Consider the following 24,159-nt stretch of genomic DNA (forward strand, 5'->3'; position numbering starts at 1 on the left):
AGTATAAAACACAACATACATGCAGTGTAAAACACAACATACATGCAGTGTAAAAAACAACATACATGCAGTGTAAAACACAACATACATGCAATGTAAAACACAACATACATGCAGTTTAAAACACAACATACATGCAATGTCACACGCTCAGGTTACAACGAACGCTTAGCGCTTTGACGCAGCCTATGTCAGAGGAAGGCACAACACCAGCAATCTACAGCGTGAGCCTTTACTGAGGTAAGAGCACGCTGTAACAGGCCCCATACCGTGCAAACGAAGAGCACGAGGTTGCGTGAACACTGTAATGAAGTTTTCTTTATAATTCTTGACCACAAGGCGCCTGAGCCAGGCACTGACGTAGGCAAAGACGAGAACATAGGAGCCGCTGGGTCACGGCCTGTGGGATCCGGCAGGAACCGAGAGAACATGCACAGGAGGGGTGGGATGGGGTCACCACTAGGGTGTGGAGAGTCAATCTCCTCACCTTTAAACAAGCATTTATAACAGGCGATAATTGAGTGTACTGCGATCAATGTCCTCAAATAAAAAAAAGACAGAAACTTTTTTCAGGAGCACAATCGATGCAAGCTTCTCACACACAGAACACGCACAGCAAACACATGACGTGCACCACAGGCACCAGCAGTGCAAGCTTCAACGCAGGCTGCAGCTGTGCAAGGCTCCTTCATCAACAGAACAGGTGCAGCAAAACATGTCTGAATCAATCAAACACTCACACCCAGTCAAAAGATCTGGGTTTAATCCATCACCGTTCTTTAGCCCACTCTGCCACCCCAGTTCAGACATGGCTATATGCAAATCAGTCTGACCCTGTGCCTCATGGGAACAGTCCAGCCCGAATTGCCAAGCCATGTCTTCCCTGGACCGGAAACAAGCTTCCGAGGACCAGTTTCTGGCATTACAGCCGTCTTCAGCCCGGTTTGCTTGAATCTAGTGGCAAAGTGAGCAAGGGACTCACGTCTGAGCATACCCTGCCACACTTATGGCGGCCAAAAGCGGTACAAAAGGGGGTGTTAATGGACGGAGCATCTTAATCAATCAAACACTCACACCCAGTCAACTGGTCTGGGTTTAATCCATCACCGTTCTTTAGCCCACTCTGCACCCCAGTTCAGACATGGCCATATGCCAATCAGTCTGACCCTGTGCCTCAAGGGAACAGTCCAGACCGAACTGCCAAGCCATGTCTTCCCTGGACCCGAAACAAGCTTCCGAGGACCGGTTTCGGATTCATAATCCTCATCAGCCAGGCTATCTTGAATCCAGTGGCAAAGTGAGCAAGGGACCCACGTCTGGGCATACCCTGCCAACTAAACTCTGGACCCATCACCAAAGCAACGAAGATCAGGTGCCGCTGGTCCCAACTCTGACGGCCAAGGTGCCAAGAAGTGTTGGAATCGGCACTTCTGGTTGGCTGAAGATGCGCCTCAGCCAGGCGGAATCCATCGCTCTTGTGAAAGGCGGGTGGTTACACACACTGTACAGTCCTAGCTCACCCTTGGGTATGGTGGCCCTGAGCAGTCAGGCTTATTACAAAGGCAACGCGTAAAGCAAAGACACAAAACTCCACCTGAGTAAACACACGTCACGTCACAAAAGAGAGACTTCACACCAAACATATGTAAATGTAGTTTGTAGTCAACACACACATTAATCAACGCAACATGAATATCATGATATCATGTAGTTCCGGGCATAAATCACACTTGTCAATCTTACTAGCGGTACTAGGCTCAATCGTGTTGATATGATGTCAACACTATCCACACGAGAAAAGTCCTATCCTAAACCCTACACAGCACCCTATGTGGTGCGATACGTTGTCAGCCTTATGCCCAATGCCACAATCCTAATACTGCAATATCACACAGACCATGTGGGTAAAACCAATGTAAAATGTAAAGTACTTTTGGCAGGAAATCAATATATACACCAACACCGCCGTATAGTGTCGTGAATCACAGACGGTTTACAGACTGTTACTCCCACACACACAAACACACTGCACTGCTACACGGTGCGACAGGTACCAGCACAGTCCGTACGGGACACTCTTGTACACACACACGTGACACCCAATGAGGCTCATGTTGGTGAAACCGGTCTGGGGGGGGAGGGCTTGCGTTCTCATTCAGGGGTGGGTCGTACTCCAGTTTAATGGGGAACGAGCACTGAACTGTGTATAGTTGGTCCCTATCTACTGAGGGACAGACGAGTTGAAAAATGCTGAATTAGAATGACTGCCAGGGTCATTACCAGCGGCTAAGATCGTTTCAAGCGCTTCCATCCTTCACTTGTTGTTCTTCTCAGCGCTCTGTCTCTCTCTGTAGAATAAAAAGTCCCAGTCTTCTTAAGACATGGGGGTGAGAAAGATATTTCACAGAAGATGGGAGACTTGTCTGAGGATGGTTGAATAGTGGGTTATGTGGCTTTTTACCATAAATGGGGGGTCGCTGGTGGTGCTTTCTGGCATATGCTGGCCTGGCTGCAGCTGTTCGCAGAGGCTGGGAAGGGCAGGGTTTCACTAACCCTGGGCAAAGTACTACGCTACGCTCGCGTAGTTTGCAAAGTGTCCGCTACTTCGCACTACGCGAATTGCACGTAGCACAGTGCAAACACGCATAGCGGTCATTTTTTTCTTGCTCGCAGTCCTCAACGTCAAGTTGGCGACTGCGAGCGAGCAAAATGACATCCCGGCGAGACTTTTTCCTCGTTCGCGATTAGCAACATCAAGTTGCCGATCGCGAGCATGGAAAATAAACCTCCCGGCGAGATTCACAACGCGGGGAGGTCAGGTTTCTCATTGCGAGTTGTCACGTATGCTCGTGACCGCTCGCGATGAGAAACTACCAGTCCGCGTTGAGAAAGCTGACGCTCAAGTAGAAATCTATTCGAGCGGCAGAAAACGACCGCTTGCACTGTGCAAGATGCGGTTTGCACTGATTGCACAGTGCGGACAAGCATCCGGCACTGTGCAATCAGTGCGAACAGCATTTTGCACAGTGCACTACACAGTTCGCTTAGCTACGCGTAGCGCACATAGAGCGAAGTGCACTTCGCGTAGCTATGCATAGCACTACTACGCGAACTACGCCCAGGGTTAGTTTTCACGAGAACCGGAAACTCATGTTAAACCAAACCCTTGCGGACATGGGAGGGGAGGGCAAACTCATCACTCGAATGAACTCATTGAGGAGTCCACGCACGGCTGCCCGTACAACTACACTAAAGACGCAGGGGAGGGTGATACGGGCATGGGGTCAAAGGAGATGGAACATCTGTGTTAGGTACTTACAAGAGAGTTACGTAATGCACCCCTGAAACCATGAACACGGAGGGGCTCCGCAGCCAGGGATGTACCAGGGACTCATGGGGAGGGAAAGGTTTTGTGATCTTGGAACGCCCCACTGCTCCACCTACGAATGATGATCGGCCTGCCCTGCAGCTCTTCAGCAAAGCCTGAAGCACCTGGTATTCAGTTCCCTATGAACTTCGGTCACGGCCTTTCTGCTTCTTTTCTGACAACAGGCGATCTTGTCCGAGATTTTGAGTTTCAGGTGCCGTTGCGCTAGCGCCAACTTGAAGACACCTTCGGCGAATCGTGCGCTACCTAAAATCAATTCATTTTAAAAAGAAGCCACCCCGCGCCCGTGTCACACAAGTTGAGGTGAAACCCCAGCACAAGGACCTGTTTGGGGAGATAGGGTGACCAACCGTCCGTAAATTTCACGGACAGTCCGTTATTTCGGCCGTCTGTCCGTTGTCCGTGAAGGATTTTTTAACGGACGCCATTTGTCCGTAATTTTAACCGGGCACCGATCGCACAGCTTCCACCCACCTCCTTCTTTTGCTCTGTTGCTGTTGAGGTCGGGTGCAACAGACTCCGATGCTGTTCCAAAGCTCAGATGCCCCGCAGCATTGGAGAGGCACAGCAGGATGGCAACCATCACACCTTCAGCCCTTGATGAGCTGTTAAGAGGTGCTTCGAAGGTGACTGAGAGGGAGGGGCTGCAGGTTCAAGAGCAGCGACATCTATTCAGATGCAAACAGCCCTGAATGCGCCATGTCTCTGCTATTTAGAGGGGGCTCACACATTCCATTTCTACCCAGGGCCCCAAACATCCTAGGTCAGATTACACCCCTGATTACACCGAGGCAGCACGTGCTTCTCTTCACCAAGCTTAATTACTGTCATTAAATTGTAAGCAAACCTCGGTTCTTCAAACATGCAGTCTATAATGTAATACAATAAAGAAATGGCACAATCGCACCCACATTGATTAACAAAGAATGGAGGAAAATCAGTTCAATCAGTTCTCTTAGAGTATCTCCTGTAAGTACTGTACATCACAGTGGGGGATGGCATTTTGAACAGAGAGCCTGTCTTCTCGTTGTCTTGTGCAGGAGGGGGCGAGGAGCCCAAGATGATACTAGAATACTGCATGCCCACCCCTGTGCCCACCCTGGTGGATCCTGGTCCCTCTCCTGTGATGGCTCCTGCCCTCCCCTCAGTAATGGCTCCAGTCCACCCCCGCCTGTGATGGCTCTTGTCCCCACTGTGGTGGATCCTGCCGTCCCCCCCGCCCCTGTGGTGGATCCTGTCCCCCCCTGTGGCGGATCCTGTCTCCGCCCTGGGTGGCTTCTGTCCCAGTCCTGGAACGACCCCTGCCGCGAGGGTGAAGTTCTTGATGGGCCTCTTCTCAAAAGGGCTCAGCTCAAAATTAATATGGAAAGGTGGGCGAGTAAGTGAGTGAAGGGATGGGTGAATGGCTGGATGAATTAGTGAAAGGGTGAATGGATGAATGAGAGATTGAATAAATGGATAATGAGAGAGGATGGATGGATTGACCCACCTCCGCCTCCGCCTGACCCAGGACCACCTCGCCTTCAGGAAGCAGCTCAAGACCTGGCTGTTCGAGCAGTAGCGGACCCCCCCCCCCCAGCGCCTTGAGACCCTCCGGGTGAGTAGTGCGCTATACAAATGTTATGATTGATTGATTGATTGATTGATTGATGAGTGAGGGGAAGGATGGAGAGAAAATGTAAATAGCTGGATGTATGGGTGGAAGGGTAGCTGGATGATGGATGAGGGGAAAGATGTATGAGGGGAGGATGATGGACGAGGAGAAGGATGGGTGGATGGATGGATGGATGGAGGGGAAGGATGGATGGATGAGGGGAAGGATAAATGGATGGGATGGATGGATTGGTGAGGGGAAGGATGGATGATGGATGAAAGGAAGGATGGATGAGGGGAAGGATGGATGGATGAGGGGAAGGATGGATGGATGAGGGGAAGGAAGGATGGATGGATGAGGGGAAGGAAGGATGAATGGATGAGGGGATGGGTGGAGGGGAAGGATGGATGAATGGGTGGGTGAAAGGATGGATGGGTGATGAGTGGAAGGATGGATGATGAGGGGAAGGATGGATGGATGGATGGATGATGAGTGGGTGGGTGAAAGGATGGATGGATGGATGGATGAGTGGATGGATGGATGGTGGGTGGATGCTGGGTGGGTGAAAGGATGGATCAGTGGATTGGATGGTGGGTGGGTGAAAGGATGGTGGGTGGGTGAAAGGATGGATGAGTGGGTGGGTGGATGGTGGGTGGGTGGGTAGATGGTTGGGTGGATGATGGGTGTGTAGGTGGATGAGTGAAATGATGGATGGATTGATGGATTGATAAGTGCAAGGGTGAATGAATGGACATATGAGTGAAAGGGTGGATGTAAGGATGGATGAGTGAGTGAGTGAAAGGGAGGGTAGATGGACAAAAGGATGAATAGATGTGTGAAGGAGTGAAATGATAGATGGATGAGTGATAGGGTCAATGGATGGATTCGTGAGTGGATGAGTAGATGGATGGATGGGTGGGTGGATGGATGGATGGAAGGAAGGATGGCTAAGTGAAAGGGTCAATGGAGAGAGAAAGGGAGGATGGATGGATGACTAAAAGAGTGGATGGGTGGAAGGATTAGTAAGTGAAAGGATGGCTGGATTGGTGAAAGGGTAAATGGCTGGATGGATGAGTGAATGGATGGATGGGATGAAGAGTGGATGGATAAGTGTACAGATGGATAGGGTGAAAGGGTGGATGGATAATGGAGGATGAGTGAAAGGATGGATGAGGGGATGGATGAAGGGATGGATGAGTGAAATGATAGATGAAGGATACATGATGGATAGGTTTGCAAATGGTTGAATATGTTTGGAAATGGCTGGGCTTACTTATATACTATTGCGCGACCTCTGATGTGTCTGTTAAACGTACCTATTGTCCTGAAGTTTTGTCCTGAATTTTGACCCTTTGTCCTGAATTTTTACACTCACCGTCCTGAATTTGCACCAATGCCAGTTGGTCACCCTATGGGGAGATCCTTTGACCGTCACCACTGAGCCATGTCCAGGTTTCACATGCCGGGGCCTCCGGGCTCAGCCTGGCCCCGCCTCGCGCCTATGATGCCTCAGACAGGGCTCTTCTTGGCATTAAACCCCTTATAAAAGGACCCCACTCCCCCCCCCCGCACACACACACCTGACATTAAACCCCGTGTAACCGCAGTCGCATCTGACCAAGCGCCTCCCAGCGCCGGTTTCGGCGGCAGGCGCTGTATGAGTGCGTCACCCACCAGTATTTAGGATTGATGATAGTTCTTCAATAGGGGCAGTTTATCTTTTCTGCTTCAGCTTCGTGAAGAACAAAACAACGGTCCTCTGCCCACTGGGAATAATCTGGCGTGTGTGTCCACCTCTCCATCCAGACCTCGTCTACGACTTCCAGCCCGCACCCCTCCCCCACCCCCCTCTTTAAAGCAGCACCCCACTCCCCCAAGGGCAGACGCTCAGAAAACTCCACAGCCATGCGTTGTGGATACCTCGCAGGGCTCAGACACCCGCTGAACGTCACAGGCTGGACTAGACCGCGACTGACTCCGCCTTTCATCAGCCTAAGGGTGAACGGTAAGTACTATTGCATTGAATATCGTTTCATCACACCAGTGACGTTTTAAATGATGAAAACAACATATAATGCTACTGCATTACTACAATGACGCTTCTAACATGTCAGATGATCAAGGTGGCTTTTCGCTTACCTGGGGGTCTGAAAAGAGCAGCCCGGTGTCCTCGTGGGATACGACTGCAGCGTTTCCGGGGATGTTCCTCGCCAGCACGGGCACCCCCAGATCCATGGCCTACAGAGGGGGGTGGAGCAGACACAGAGATCAGAGGTGTGTGCAAGCAGCATGTCACATACGTGTCCACACATGTCACTTCTCTACACAGAGGCACCCCGCAGAGGCCTCCCGGGAATAGGACACTTTATATTGCATGCGTTTACAGCGCATGCGATTACAACGCGGTCGTTACGACGACTGCGTTGTTACATCGCAGTACATTACAACGCAAGTCATTACATCGACTTGCTGTAGGGGGCGCTCTCGACTTAGGAACAGAATAAATTACTATTCCAGCTCCAGTGTGTGCAACAGTAGGGGAGGTGTTGGAATAGTAAATTGTACTATTCCGTATATTAGCGTGCCCCCTACAGCAAGTAAATGTAACGACTTACGTTGTAATGTAATTCGATGCGATGTAACAACAAGGTCGTTGTAACAACAACGTTGTAATCGCCTGCATTGTAACGCATGCAATGTAATGGCTGTTTCCCCTCCCCGGTCAACAACACTTTTTTTCAGACCCACATCTCCAACCCGAAGAAGGTTTAACTGCCAGGGGCCGGGCTCGCTTACAGAGGGTCGGCTCCCTTGCAGGGGACCGGGCACACTTGCAGGGGGCCAAGCTCGCTTGCAGGGAGTCAGAATCGTTTGTAGGGGATTAGGCTCTTTTGCATGGGATCTGGCTCTCTTGCATAGGGTCGGGCTCTCTTTCAGGGGGTCGGGCTCTCTTGCAGGGGGTCGGGCTCTCTTGCAGGGGGTCGGGCTCTCTTGCAGGGGGTCGGGCTCTCTTGCAGGGGGTCGGGCTCTCAAGCAGGGGGTCGTGCTCACTTGCAGGGGACCATGCTCGCTTGCAGGCGCCAGGCTCACTTGCAGGTAGGCCAGGATCTCTTGCAGGGGGTCAAGCCAGCTTGCAGAGGGTCAGGCAAGCTTGCAGGGGACCACGCTCACTTGCAGGGGACCACACTCACTTGCAGGATATCAGGCTCACTTGCAGCGGGTCAGGCTCACTTGCAGGGGATCAGGCTCCCTAGCAGTAGACCACGCTCACTTGCAGCATACCAGGCTCGCTTGCAGGCGTAAGGCTCGCTGCAGGTATTCAGGCTCCCTTGCAGCGGTCCAGGGTCGCTTGCTGGGGACCATGCTCACTTGCAGCATACCAGGCTCACTTGCAGGGGACCACGCTCACTTACAGGGGACCACACTTGCTTGCAGGCTACCAGGCTCACTTGCAGGGGGTCAGGCTCGCTTGCAGGGGACCACACTCACTTGGAGCATACCAGGCTCTCTTGCAGGGGTCAGGCTCGCCTGCAGAGGGTCAGGCTCACTTGCAGGGGATCACGTTCACTTGGAGCATACCAGGCTCGCTTGCAGGGGTAAGGCTTGCTGCAGGGGGTTAGGCTCACTTGCAGCTGTCCAGGGTCGCTTGCCGGGGACCATGCTCACTTGCAGCATCCCAGGCTCACTTGCAGGGGACCACGCTCACTTACAGGGGACCACACTTGCTTGCAGGCTACCAGGCTCACTTGCAGAGGGTCAGGCTTGCTTTCAGGGGACCACGCTCACTTGGAGCATACCAGGCTCGCTTGCAGGGGTCAAGCTCGCTTGCAGGGATCAGGCTCACTTGCAGCGGTCCAGGGTCGCTTGCTGGGGACCACACTCACTTGCAGCATACCAGGCTCACTTGCAGGGGCCACGCTCACTTGCAGAGGGTCAGGTTCAATAGTAGGAGGTCAGGCTCACTTGCAGGGGACCACGCTCACTTGCAGCATAAAAGGCTCGCTTACAAGGGTCAGACTCACTTGCAGTGGATCACGCTCACTAGCAGGGGACCAGGCTCGCTTGCAGGGAGTCAGGCTTACTCGCAGGGGGTCAGGATCATTTGCAGGGAGTCAGGCTCGCTTGCAGGGGGCCGGGCTCGCTTGCAGGGAGTCAGGCTCGCTTGCAGGGAGTCAGGCTCGCTTGCAGGGGTAAGGCTCGATGCAGGGGGCCAGACTCACTTGCAGGGGGTCAGGCTCACTCGCAGGGGTCAGGCTCACTCGCAGGGGGTCAGGCTCGCTCGCAGGGGGTCAGGCTCGCTTGCAGGGAGTCAGGGTCTCTTGCTACGCTCGGTCACTTGTTTACAGGAGCTCATAATAAACATTTCCCCAGTTCCGCCCTGCCTGCAGAAGTGAGCTGCAGCTTGCACGCCTGCACCAATGGACGTGGCGAGATTGATGCTCCTCCCACCTGTACACTCTGCAGTTTGAATGAAGGCTGCCATGTTGCGACAGTCGTCTCACCGGTGGTTGACGTCTGAGCCACACTATCCGCTTCCACGGCAGGGATGCACCACACAAATCTTTCCCTTACCAGGGGTCGGGGGGAGGGGTCCCGAGTGCTACAGACAGAAGCACTATGGTGCCAACCTCCACAGATCTCGTCTCTTACCCTCGATGGAGACAGCATACTGTAAGAGGGGCAACTCACCCACTCGCTTTGTTATGGTAAATAGTGATGCAAATTATTTTTATATATTTTAAAAGTAAAATGTTTATATTTACTATGCCTTAAATTACTAAAAGTTATGTACAGTATTAATTTATTTTAACGCAATTATTTTAAAATTTAAAACTTTATTAAAGTATTTTGCAATAACATATCTGATTTATTTACATATTTTTTAAAAAGTAAAATAAATGTGTATATGCATTTAAAATGTAAAAATAAATGAATTAATTCATTTTAACATTGTTTTTTATAGGGTTCTATTGTAAGCCCTTATGTCAATTATTTTCCATTGGGAGGTTGATGCAGAAGGTGGCCAGCTGTGGTGCTAGACTTACTCCAAGGCTGAGGCGACATACATTCTCAACTGTTCTGTGGACTTTTTGGCTGTACTAACTTTAGAAGTATAGTTTGTGAATAAATGTAAATGTGTAAATGTGTGGGACTTGTAAAGCGCACAGCTGCCCGTAAGCGTCCCGGCGCTGAAGACCGCTGGGGAACCCGTCCTGGTTTTCCCTGTGAGATGGTCCCATCTGGGTATCTCCAAGGTGAAACCAGGCATCCCCGGCGTATGTGGGGGGCCGTGGTAGAGATTAGGCAAGCTAATGCCCAGAGTTGCCGAGTGTGATCCCTGGTTAGAGTAGGCACCGAGGCGAGAATTGTCGAGTCCGCTGACCCTGGTCCACGACCCTGCCGCGTCGGGAATTGAACCCTGGTCCCGGGCCGTTCTCTGCTTCCGGGTCTGCCGCCTCTAACCAGTGAGCCACACCACTCTACTAAGCAGTGGGCTTAGTTTTTAGAGGGTGCCCCAAGCTCCATCTCACTCCTCCCTAAACCCTATCCTATCCTTAGATATTACACATTTTCCCGTCACTCCCTCGGTCCCACCTACACGGACGACTGAGCACTAAAGTTCCACATATGAGGATCCCCCCATGGAAAAGATAAGAGTGGTGGAGATGCAACTGTAGGTTTGGGAATAGTTGTAGTAGGCACTTTACGCAGTACGAAATGCAGTTCTGAATCGATCCCTCTGTATCCTTCAGGTGCGGATGACATCACCCCCTACGTCACTCCTGTCAGCTCCTCCCATAAAAGGCTGTTATCCTTTTACTCTTTCCAGATGACCATAGAAGAACTGTGTCTCACACTGTGCCTTAAAACTGCCAATTTACCTCCAGAATTGACGCCGACATCCCCTCTGAGATGGAGCTGTTGACCACAGCGAAGCAGCACTTCATGACCGCCTGAAGGTCTCGTTGAGGCATCTCGCGCACCAGTTGCACCCCAGTTGCCCTGGAGACAAAGAGGCTGCGTACAGTAATTCACATCCTATGTGGATCCTACCCGCTTTACATTGCTTACGGACCAGCCTCTCGAGAGGGACCGGTGAAACCTCACTTGATATCTATTACCCGGTGTGAACTGATCTGCGGCACCGCAGAGACGTCTCTTAGCATCCAACATGGACCAATAATGATCAGCGGGGAGACGCAGCGTGCAGGCGGAAGGGAGCACAAAGAGAAGGCAGATCCCAGCAAGCAAACAGCAAAGCAGCATGAATGCAGCCCATAACCCCAGCAAAGAGCCTTAAATGGAAAATTGACAGAGCCAATTGAAATGTACAGTGAGAAAGAAATATAGCCGCGGAGGGAGTCAGCCATCTCTCCCGCCCTCCCCGCCGCCGCCGCCTTACAAGTCTGCACAGTTATGATTCAATACCAGACTGCCTATTTTTACTGCCTTCACATCTGCGCCCTCCCACAGATCTCCTGCCGTGTGTTCTGCAATCCAATTACCCTCCGGGCGAAATCCAATAATCCGCCGCCGCGTCCCTCTTGACCCCATCTCTGGATAGGGCTGGTCGGTGTACCTGCTCGTCTCTACTTCGGCATAAAGAACCTATTCCTTTTAAACACGCCGTGCCCGCCAAGACACCTGGCCCCAATTACACGCGGCTCAAGAACGCAAATTGAAGGGAGCAGACAGAGAAGAAAGACTGCAAGTCCTACAAGGTTCTGGAAGTGCCCACCTACCGGCTAAGCTTTGCTTCAACTTCACTTGTGAACTGTGCATCAATCTAGAAAGAGACAAAGGACAAAACATGAGGACAGGATGGTGCAGCGGAACCTCAGAGTGATCACACATTGCTGCATTTAAACGGTAATCAGTGATCAATTTACGAACTCTATAAGGTAAGCAATCAAGTGTTAGTTGCTAAATCAGGACATGCGTCAATCATCAACAGGTACATGAAGTGAACCAATCATGGCAGCAGGATACGCATCAATCATCAACAGTTACATGAAGTGAACCAATCATGGAAGCAGGATACGCGTCAATCATCAACAGTTACATGAAGTGAACCAATCATGGAAGCAGGATACGCGTCAATCATCAACAGTTACATGAAGTGAACCAATCATGGAATCAGGACACGCGTCAATCATCAACAGTTACATGAAGTGAACCAATCATGGAATGAGGACACGCGTCAATCATCAACAGTTACATGAAGTGAACCAATCATGGAAGCAGGATACGCGTCAATCATCAACAGTTACATGAAATGAACCAATCATGGAATGAGGACACGCGTCAATCATCAACAGTTACATGAAATGAACCAATCATGGAATGAGGACACGCGTCAATCATCAACAGTTACATGAAGTGAACCAATCATGGAGTCAGGACACGCGTCAATCATCAACAGTTACGTGAAGAGAACCAATCATGGAAGCAGGACAGGCGTCAATCATCAACAGTTACATGAAGTGAACCAATCATGGAATCAGGACACGCGTCAATTATCAACAGTTACATGAAGTGAACCAATCATGGAATCAGGACACGCGTCAATCATCAACAGTTACATGAAGTGAACCAATCATGGAAGCAGGACAAGCGTCAATCATCAACAGTTACATGAAGTGAACCAATCATGGAAGCAGGACATGCGTCAATCATCAACAGTTACATGAAGTGAACCAATCATGGAATCAGGACACGCGTCAATCATCAACAGTTACATGAAGTGAACCAATCATGGAAGCAGGATACGCGTCAATCATCAACAGTTACATGAAGTGAACCAATCATGGAATCAGGACACGCGTCAATCATCAACAGTTACATGAAGTGAACCAATCATGGAAGCAGGATACGCGTCAATCATCAACAGTTACATGAAGTGAACCAATCATGGAAGCAGGATACGCGTCAATCATCAACAGTTACATGAAGTTAACCAATCATGGAATCAGGACACGCGTCAATCATCAACAGTTACATGAAGTGAACCAATCATGGAATGAGGACACGCGTCAATCATCAACAGTTACATGAAGTGAACCAATCATGGAAGCAGGATACGCGTCAATCATCAACAGTTACATGAAATGAACCAATCATGGAATGAGGACACGCGTCAATCATCAACAGTTACATGAAGTGAACCAATCATGGAGTCAGGACACGCGTCAATCATCAACAGTTACGTGAAGAGAACCAATCATGGAAGCAGGACAGGCGTCAATCATCAACAGTTACATGAAGTGAACCAATCATGGAATCAGGACACGCATCAATTATCAACAGTTACATGAAGTGAACCAATCATGGAATCAGGACACGCGTCAATCATCAACAGTTACATGAAGTGAACCAATCATGGAAGCAGGACAAGCGTCAATCATCAACAGTTACATGAAGTGAACCAATCATGGAAGCAGGACATGCGTCAATCATCAACAGTTACATGAAGTGAACCAATCATGGAATCAGGACACGCGTCAATCATCAACAGTTACATGAAGTGAACCAATCATGGAAGCAGGATACGCGTCAATCATCAACAGTTACATGAAGTGAACCAATCATGGAATCAGGACACGCGTCAATCATCAACAGTTACATGAAGTGAACCAATCATGGAGTCAAGACGTGCGTCAATCATCAACAGTTACATGAAGTGAACCAATCATGGAAGCAGGACAAGCATCAATCATCAACAGTTACATGAAGTGAACCAATCTTGGAATCAGGACACGCGTCAATCATCAACAGTTACATGAAGTGAACCAATCATGGAGTCAGGACACGTGTCAATCATCAACAGTTACATAAAATGAACCAATCATGGAAGCATGACACGTGTCAATCATCAACAGTTACATGAAGTGAACCAATCATGGAAGTAGGACATGCGTCAATCATCAACAGTTACATGAAGTGAACCAATCATGGACTGATAAAACTACAAAGTAATCCGTTAGAAATGAGTGATCCTTTTTAGATTGCTTCAACTGAAAGATAGCCAAGCTCTAATCAATGAAAAGCAGGTACTAGTGACAATAAGTGATCAATCAGCAAGTGCAATGTGAAGTGAACTAGAGTGCTACAGCGTGCGCAGCACCGGAGACGCTACCAACATCACTAAATTTGCACTTACATTGCAATCTTTCCAGTCGTTACTCACTGACCACCTCCTTCAATTCTCACAGGTCAATTGCCGCTCACACAACTGGAATTTGGCACAGATGTATGAGTGAAGCGGTCACCGACCACACGCATGCCAGAAGATGGATTCCACCAGAGCGCTCAATCAGCTATTCAGAGTGAAGCATGGTGTCCAGGAGGTGGCCAAAGGCAACAAAATAAATTGTCTAATAGGCAAAAATACACAAGCAGAATTTCCTGGAGCTGATCCCATGGAGGATGACATTCTGACATTAGCGTCATCTAATAAATAAAATAAAAAAACAGGAAGTTACAGGTAGAAACACTGATATGTTCTGGAGAGACCAGGAGAACGTTGGAGGACCAGGTCAGTTATACATCCATACGGCGATACACATATGTGGCTGACATACTGGCTACACGCGACAAGAGAGCTATTCTTCTATAAAATAAGGGATGAGTGGGAACACTGCACACTAGTTCCCCACAAAAATACAAAAAGTACCCCGGGCAGCCTCTCTCTCTGTGCACAGTGGTAAATCTGGGGTGAGATGGTTCTATAAGTGGGGTGAAGACCTCCCAGATGTAGAGTCACGTGACCAATGCTTCGGGATCGGACGTCTCTTCTTCAACACCTGGATGACGGCAGCGCTTTTACAAAAATACCTACATGTATTCCCTTATTACAGAACCTTTGTGACATCACAATGGTCCAGTAATTATGGAAAAGAAAATAATCCCACGGCAGGGGTGCAATAAGTCGCATATTACAGGTCAGCGGTTGGAGTTAACGAGTCCCTTCACTACAGAGGCTGTAGCAACCTGAACAGGTGTTTTCAATTGGTTTTTGGTGGAGGTCGGAATCATTGAGACATGAAACTTGGTGGCAATATGAGTGAAACTGAATCTTATTTTACCAATCTTAAAACAGTTCAATGCGATGGGAATATGGAACCGATTCACTATATTAGCATTCAACCCAAGAACACGTATCTTCACTAGAGCCCCCCTCATGAAGTCAAGTCACGAACGGAGCACCCAAAGGCCAATCTCCAAACTGGATGTTTTTTTGGTGAGACAACCAATGGAGTGAGAGTTGGACCCTTGCCCAGTAAGAGATGATGGGTGCTCCTGTAAGCTAAGAAGTAAAAAAGGGGGTCGTAGGTCGCCGCTGTGTCCTTAAAATGCTCTTGTGCCCCTGCTTAGAAGCCATGAATACCCCTGTGCCACGGCAGGGTACTTTATCCAACAACCTGCTCAACCCGGTGAAGGACCTAAAATGACAAGGACAGACCCCACAAGGTATATTACTGAAGGCGTAGGGCGTTGTTGGTTGTATAGTACCCCAAACGTCTCTTGCTTCAGTTGTGGGTTGGCCTAAAAAAAAAAATGGGGGTCTCTTCGATGGGTTTCTTTTACTTTTATTGCAAGACTTCCTTCAGAGAAACACATTTTGGTTTTATGAATATTCATTTCTCACTCTGCGTGTATGATTTAATTCTAAAAGGACAAGTGTCCAGCCTACAATACCGGTCTTTTTTTATCCCCATCAATTTTTTGAGTTGACCAGGTTCAAGAACAGGGCAGCCGGCCGAAAGGTGTTTCACCCACACGTGGCCTTTTTCAAGGCTCAGACATGTAGAGCAGATACGTCCCCATTCAGGACAACCATCACTGCTGTTAGGTATATTGCTAACGTACTGGCCCTGCAGCAATCCTCAAGCACAGTGTGCCAACCAAACTCTGTCCAGTATTGGATATCTTAAGCCGTTCACGCTCCTGCAGGCGCTTTCAAACAAGCTTCTGCGTTCCCGGACCGTCCACGCTGCAATGTCAGAGCGGTTGCTAAGGACAGTTGGGGGCAAGAGCCCTATGCAATATAAACAAATGGAGAAGGTAGCCCCTAAAATAATATAATAAAACTGGCATTTGTAGGCAATGTGTGGCAAATATTTTACACCTGGTGGCAACAGGGTACTCGACCACGCTTGGACATCCCCTAACGTGCTGGTCATCCTTTCATAATGTGCTTAATATGGAATGCCTCATTGTGCCAATGTTGGTGACACATATATGTGATGGTTCAGTACAAATATACTCATTCAATCCCATATCACCTTCACATTTTAATTGACTGCAAATCCAAGAAATTTGATTTTCCTGCATCAAGTTGAAATGCGGAATATGTACTCTTGACGCTATCATCACGAGCAAAGATCTGGCTTCCCTTTCCCACATAGTCCCCATTGACTGGTCTGACCACCGCCTCATCCTCTTCACGCTTACCAACGCTGTGTCTCCCCCTTCCCCTAAAATTTGCAAACATAGGAAATTAACCAGAAATCTTCACCTTATTCCTCCTGGCGCACTGGAGACTAAGATCAAAGCAAAAATACAACTTACACCTCCCTCCCTAAGCGCAAATGACCTTGCTGAACACTACAAGAAATCCATCTTGGAGGTCCTTGACCTAATTGCCCCAGCCAAATTACAAATGCAAAAAAACAACCCCGCCAAATCCTGGTTCAAGGCTGATCTCAACAACAAGAGATGCTCTCTTAGGCTGACCGAACGCACGTGGAGACAACACCCCTCCACCTCAAATCTTGCTCTCCTCAGAGCTGCAAGGGCTAGTTACAAAAAACCACATCCTCAATGAAAAGGCCTCCTACTTCCGCGCACAACTCGACCGGGCTAAAAATAGACACAGGGAACTATTTAGCATTGTCAAGAAACAAACAGCTTCTGCCCCTCCTCCCCCAAATTGATGGCCTTATCATTATGTGAAGAAATTGAAAACTTCTTTTCCGAAACAAATCGCTAAGATTGATCAATCCTTTGCCTTGACCCCCCTCCACATTGCTCATCACCCCCATATGACTTTCCCTCCAAGTCCCCTTTCACACCCTCACCCCCTCCTGACTCTGCTCATCTCCCTCTCGCTGTCACCCCGCAGGAACTCTACTACCCCAACTCCCAGCTAAAAAATAATGCATCTTGCCTTAACTTCAGCCCAGTTGCAGAGCTTGAAGTCCTCAACATCATCACCAAGCGTAAACCTTCCTCTCATACCACGGACCCTCTTCTGGCTAACCTTGTTCAAAATCTAAAACACATCATTGCACCATATTGGATCACCATCAACTCCTCCTTGGCCTCGGGTTGTGTCCCGGTTTCCCTTCAGCTTGGCCAAACCCCTCCCACCCTCAAAAACGCTTCAGCCGACCCCAATGACCTCAACAATCTACGCCCTATCTCTAATCGTCCTCTTCTATCCAAGGCCCCCGAAAAATACGCCCAGCTCCAATTGGACAAGCACAGTGACTCTTTCAACCTTTTCGACACATTTCAGTCAGGCTTTCGAAAGGGCTGCAGTACTGAAACTGCCATGCTAAACATCACTGATGACATCCATCACTCCCTCAACAAGGGGGAGGCCTCCCTTCTCATTCTCCTTGACCTCTCTGCCGCTTTCGATACTGTTAACCACTCTGCCTTACTCAACACCCTCAAAGATCGTTTCGGCTTCAATGGTCCTGTCCTCAAATGGTTCTCCTTCTTCTTCCAGCACAGAACCCAACAAATTAAAATCAGCGACTGCCTCTCTAAACCTATACCTGTCTTCTTGGGTGTCCCCCGGGGTTCCACTCTCTCTCCCGCTCTATTCAAACTCTTCATGGAACCCCTCACCCTCATTATTAAGCAAACCGGAATCAACTTCCAGCTCTATGCTGATGATACCCAACTCTACTATAAGATCAAATCACTAACTGACATTCTGCACCTCAATGACGCCCTGACCAAGATTCAACACTGGTTCCATCACAATCACCTTAAACTCAACCCTAAAAAAGCGGAAATCATTCTCTTCGCTCCTAAAGCCAACCGGCTCCCAATTCAACAAGGATCTCCGACCTTAAAGTTCTCAACTGCTCTCTTTCGACTTCTAAGTCAGTAAAATCCCTCGGTATAAGCATCGATCAGAACCTCAGTCTTACTCCCCACATAAAAAACTCGGCCAAAGGAGCTCCCTTCACTCTCGATCACCAAAAGAAAATTAAACCCCTCATTCCTGCTGAGGACTTTAAATGAGTTGTTCAATCACTGGTACTGTCTAGATCGGACTATGGTAATGCCATTCTCTCGGGAACACCGAAAGTCCACTTAGCCCCAATTAAATCAGTCCTTAACCTCGCGGCCAGGGTTATCACTGATTGTAAGCGGTTTGACCAAATCTCCCCGCCCTCAAAGGTCTCAAATGGCTTCCCATCGAAGGCAGATCCTCCTACAAGACCGCCTGCATTACGCATAAAGCCCTTCATCGTCACACCCCACTGTATCTCTCCGATAAACTCCACAAAGCGGGCTGCTCGAGAGAATTGAGGAGCACCAACGCTCTCATGCGAGTCCCTCCTTTGTTGAACAAGAAATCTACTCAATCCTGCTCTTTCGCTGGAAATGCACCTACTATCTGGAACTCACTCCCTAAAGATGTACGTTGCAACCCCTCCAACCTCAGCTTCAAAAAAGACCTCAAGTTGCATCTTCTCAACAAATACTGGGGTCCTTAATCCTTGCCGCCTAGCACGGCTTCACAACCCGCCCCCGGCTGTACTAGGTTTCTGCTACATTATACCCGACTCACTTCCCCCCTCTTCTCATATCTGCCTATACTTCTACCCTCCCCCTCTAGTTCTCTTGTAATTACCGCCTACGCCTGCATGCTATCACCTTCCCCATCACCCTCCTCAGTTCCCCCCTACTTTTATACTCCCCCCCCCTCATCCCTGACCATCCACGCTAGTTTAACTATTCAATACTGGCTAGGGTCTAATGGTATTCCTCATTTATAGGCCCATGTTATAACGGTACTGTGTAGATTGCTCTAACTGTCTTGCTTTTTACCTTTTTGTACAAATGTTATATTGCAAATTTTTTTGGGGTCATCACCTAACCATTGTAAAGCGCTCTGATACCCTCAGGTCTAGCCAGCGCTATATAAAACCTTTTAAATAAATAAATTAATCTATTTTCTAATTACATTCGCATCTCACCTGCCTGATAAAAAAACAAAAAAGATGACAAATTGCAAAGACTGGAGCAGATGAAAGTTGAACAGATCAGAAGAGCGGGTCTTTCAAGCCTGCTGGAAGCACAGAGCCATGAGGCGGAGGGCGAGATGCTGGGACCCTCGGCGCGCGCTGCCGGCGCGGTACCCAGGTCTGTGGTGCAAACGGTGGCACTAAAGCCCCCTCTGCATCCTCTTCCGCATCCCTTCACCATCACATCTCCTGGAGTAGCAGAGCGGAAGCAACGCGCAGATCAAACAGCGAAAGGGCCCTCGCTTCCTTTGTAATAATAAAACACATTTTTAAATTAAAAAGTGACAAAAATACCTGCGCCGGAGGTGAAGTTCGCGCGCACTCGTCCTGTTATCTGAACATGAATAGATGAGAAACTACGCGGAGGTTCCAGGAAAAATATATGAAAGGGGATTACAAATCTTGGCTCCGATCACGTGCGATGAGCAATGGCCTGGATATTGCGGCACGCGGACAGCAATTCCTGTAACACATTCTTAAAACATTCACTGGTCCAAAACTGGCAAATGTGGGTGTAGTGAAATACATTCTCTTATTGCAGATTGTTAGAAATGGGAGGCTTGCGCCAAAGTCAGTCAGAGACCACCACTTCCACGTCAGGGCAAGGGAGTTACACGCCAAGATAACCCCTGCTCACCCCCTTGGTAACATAGCACGAGCAGTAAGGCTAAACTTGGAGGCGATGTGAGTTAAGTATTTGCGCACGCACCCCAGCAACAACACCCAAGGCCCACCACAAAGGAAACTCCACACAAGGTTATGTATAAAAATAGCCTTTGTATTACACCAAAACACATTAGATAAAAACACACACTTTACAATGTGACAACAGGCACGGGCAGAATTTACAGGGGATATGTACAAGACAGGGCCACCTGGACCACTGTCAGGAATCAGCACTTTTAGAAGTAACACTTTTAGAAATAGCACTTAGAACATAGCATAGAAAATCACTGTAGCACACAACCAGTAACTACTGGTAACCAGGACCTCACTAGCACCACCTGTACTAGGAGAACAACCACCTAAGTGTCACAATACCTGTAGGGGTATAAGCACATAACACATGATGCCTAAAAACATTCAGAGGTGTATCAAAGAACACAATTGCGCCAAACTCACAAAAGTCACCACCTGTGACTGTCCCTAGGCCAACTGGCCTTGTTGGGGCTAGGACGCCCTGTGTCCCAATTGTCAGGGGCCTAAACGTGGCAGTTGCCCACAAAGTGCTGGGCAACTGGGAAGACAATGGTGGGGACACCGTTGGAGCCTCCCAGGCTCTGCACAAAGCACTTTTGTCCCCCAAGAGCCTCGTGGCTCTAAACAAACAGAATGGCCCTCCCGAGCCTCTCAGGGCTCGTAAAACAACTGTGCCCCCTTGAGCCTCTCTGGGCTCGAGATCAATGGGGCCTTTGAGCCTCTCTGGGCTCTAGACAAATAGGGCCGGTCGTTGGAGTCCCGCTTCTCTGTGGACTCAGAAAGATAATGGCAGCAAGAGCCTTCTAGGCTCTAACACAACACCTGAAACAACAGTGCCCCCGGGAGCCTTCACGGCTCGAAAACAATAAATGCCCCCAGGAAATGCCTGCTGGACAACGTGGGAGCGGCCCGCTGCCAAGTGGGGCCACTCTGGGGGGGCAATTGCACTGGTGCCTTGCTCAGGCACAACTCTTCACGTCGCGGCGCTCCCTCCTTACCGTGATGCTCTCTGGCGGGTTTCTGTGGCCTCGCAGGGCTCTCTCACCCTTCTGAGAGCCCCGCTTCTCCTCGTGTGATGACACACGCAGGGCTCACACCGCGGGTGCGGGAGCCCTGCTCTCTCGATCCTTGTGGCTTCCGGGATCACCTTCCTCCGTCCCGCGGTTGCGGGGGCAGGACTTCCTGCCTCCTTGCTCCGGGGAAAAGGAACACCAGCGTCCTGGTTGCCGGGCAACCCTCTGGCCGGGCCTTAGCACGCGGTAGGCTGACGAAGCAGCCAATGGCAGCGCGACCCTGCAGACGAGCCCCCAGGCTCCGGGTCGCGCTGCTGAGGCAGAGGGGAGCTTCTTTTTGCCCTAATCCGGGGTAGCCTCCCGGGAATTCACCAATAAAAGCGAGGTGGGCACTCGCTTGGGCGGCAATGTCCCTGGCAGGGTGGGCACCTGCCAGGGGGCTCCAAGATCGGCCAAGAATGGGGCAAATGCCGGCTGGGCACCGGCTTTCACCAATAAAGCTCTCCCCGGCGCTAGGACGAAAATAACGCACTCTCAAGCGCTAGAGGCCCAAATAAAGCGCCCCCAGGCGCTAGGGGCCAACAAGCCCAGCAAACGTCCTCCAGGAATGCAGCAAGGCAGGGGGTGGCAAGGCTGGGCCAGGGGCCAGCTCACTGGGCCCTCCAGGCAGGAAGGCAGTCCCAAGTGGCGGTTACTCCTGGCGCCAGCAGCAGCCCCTCTCAGTAAGATCAGGAAAGAACAACTTCCGTGGGGACACAGCCCCATTTTTATACACCACAATCCTTTGTCTTTGTGCAGGGTGGGGGAGAAACCAGTCGCAGCTGGTTCTGGAGCACCCTTGATGTGCTCAATCACCCTTTTCATTCACTGGCAGGGCTAGGGTCATCAGTCGCACCACAGGGGGCGGAGCCAGCATTGTCTGGGGAAACCCAGCCTCATTCAGGAACCAGGTGCAGCCCTCCCCTCACATCAGCATGCTAATCTCAGCACTCACCACTGGGCAGACCCATCCAGACATCCTGGAGCATGGCATCCCAGCCAGCTCTAGCCAATCACACTCCAGCACCCTCACAGCACAAGTACAGCCATGTCTAGAAGTGGCACTTCCACACTAGACACATTCATGCCGCATACATCATTTCGCAGCATTCAATCACACGAGTCGGCACATACCAGACTCAAGCCTGAACACCCCACGCATCAGGAACTACCAGGGACACATACATTCCCCATGCATTCCTATGGGAGGGCAGGCCTATCTCACCACATGCACTCAAAGTGCGCACGCACTTTTCACTGGGACACAGTGAAAGTGCGCTGGACCCAAAAATCACCATCACCAGGTCACCATTAAAAGCAAAAAGTCTAGTGGTGAACCTGCGAGAAGGGCCAAGTCCAACACAGATTTTGTTGGAAAACACCTCAACCTATGACACTTGCATGTCTTACACGATCCCTGATGGTCCATTTTGATGCCAGCAGCCGGTTCCTTCTTGTGTAAGGATGGTTTCTGCCAGGGTGGAGGCTGGTTTAACTTGCATTAAAATGAGTAAGTCATATGCGGCAGAAAGATTACATAATGCAATTTTATACTTCAAAAAATGTGGTAATCTCCCACCTAAATCTGGAAACAGGAAATGACGAGCAAAGATACAGAGGCGTGGCTTGTCAATGCTGTGTCACCTGCTTCCTCTTCTTTAACAAAAAACACTGCAACACTCTGCCACCGAGTGGCACTAATGTGCAACTACACAGCAGCACCTGCTACAAAGACTCCTACAGAGGCCAGTCATGGAGGGGAGTCCTCCCCAAAGCTTAGTTTGTGATAGAATGAGCGCCGGTGCCCAGGGCTCTGCTTCGGAGCCCGCAGTCGGTGGGATTACATTTTGGGCCCCCAAATTCCAAGGATGCGCAGCCTCGAATCCACCTCATGCCTCTTTAATCCACCACAAGACACTCCCCGCCCCTCTACCTCACTCCTGCGGGTTCCTCCTTTCTCCCTCTGCGACAGGTTTCCTGTCTTTCTCTTCCTACTTCTTTCCCATTTGTGTGTAAATGTCTTGAACGGAAAAATAAATGGCGGGCCCCAAACATGAGTGATGGCGGGCCCCAAACATGAGTGATGGCGGCCCCAAACATGAGTGAAGGCGGCCCCAAACATGAGTGATGGCGGGCCCCAAACATGAGTGATGGCGGGCCCCAAACATGAGTGATGGCGGGCCCCAAACATGAGTGATGGCGGGCCCCAAACATGAGTGATGGAGGGCCCCAAACATGAGTGATGGCGGGCCCCAAACATGAGTGATGGCGGGCCCCAAACATGAGTGATGGAGGGCCCCAAACATGAGTGATGGCGGGCCCCAAACATGAGTGATGGAGGGCCATAAACATGAGTGATGGAGGGCCCCAAACATGAGTGATGGTGGGCCCCAAACATGAGTGTTGGCGGGCCCCACCGACCACCGGTTCAAGTTACGGGCTGGTCCACTCTGCACCTACCAGCGTCAAGTTGTATCCTATGAAAATGTGTCTATAACTAATTCACCCTCCTGCGTGCGAGCCCCTGTCTCCACTCGCCCACAGTCCGAGCCGTTGAGTGTGCTTTCCATTTTTGGCAAGTTAAAGTGTCCAGAAGACACTAATTTAAAGACCTTTGGAACACATCAAGAATACGATCTATAGAATAAGGTTGATGCCTATGGTACTTCAACACAGTTTTATGTTAAACTACGCATGAATTTACCACGCATGCCTTTACAACGCGGTCCGAACCACAAATGTATCTTTACAACGCACTCCTTTACCATGCAAGTCGTTGAGCGACATGCCATAAGGAAAGTGCTGGACGTTGGAGTGATATAATTTACCACTCCAACTACAGCCTACGCAGCAGCATGGAAAGTGTTGGACTTAAATTTCAACATCACTCCAACAACGTTTTCCCTAAGGCAAGTCGTTGTTACGACTTGCGTGGTAAAGGAATGCATTTTAAAGATGCATTCATCGTTCGGACCAAGAGGTAAAGGCACAACATAGTTCAAGCCTAGTTTTAAAGGAACAGTATGGTTCGAGCAGCGTTGTAAAGACACAGAATGATTCGAGCTTCGTTGTAAAGGCACAGTGTGGTTTGAGGTGTGCTGTAAAGGCACAGCGTGATTCGTGCCATATTGTAAAGGCACAGTGTAGTTTAAGACA

General features: G+C 49.6%; 1 protein-coding gene across 1 annotated transcript in view; it reads right to left on the reverse strand.

Annotated features, from left to right (window-relative positions):
* The window catches only part of GLT1D1 (glycosyltransferase 1 domain containing 1), a 323,118-nt gene that overhangs the window by 124,602 nt on the left and 174,357 nt on the right, over positions 1–24,159 (reverse strand). Inside the window, exons 9-11 of the mRNA XM_078666355.1 lie at positions 11,726–11,769; positions 10,865–10,985; positions 7,122–7,220 (exon numbers count right to left, since the gene is read on the reverse strand). Of these exons, the coding sequence (XP_078522481.1) occupies positions 7,122–7,220; positions 10,865–10,985; positions 11,726–11,769 (264 nt within the window). The remainder of the gene's footprint in view (positions 1–7,121; positions 7,221–10,864; positions 10,986–11,725; positions 11,770–24,159) is intronic.

The sequence above is a fragment of the Lissotriton helveticus genome, chromosome 11, assembly GCF_964261635.1.
Source record: "Lissotriton helveticus chromosome 11, aLisHel1.1, whole genome shotgun sequence".
Lineage (NCBI taxonomy): Eukaryota > Metazoa > Chordata > Amphibia > Caudata > Salamandridae > Lissotriton > Lissotriton helveticus.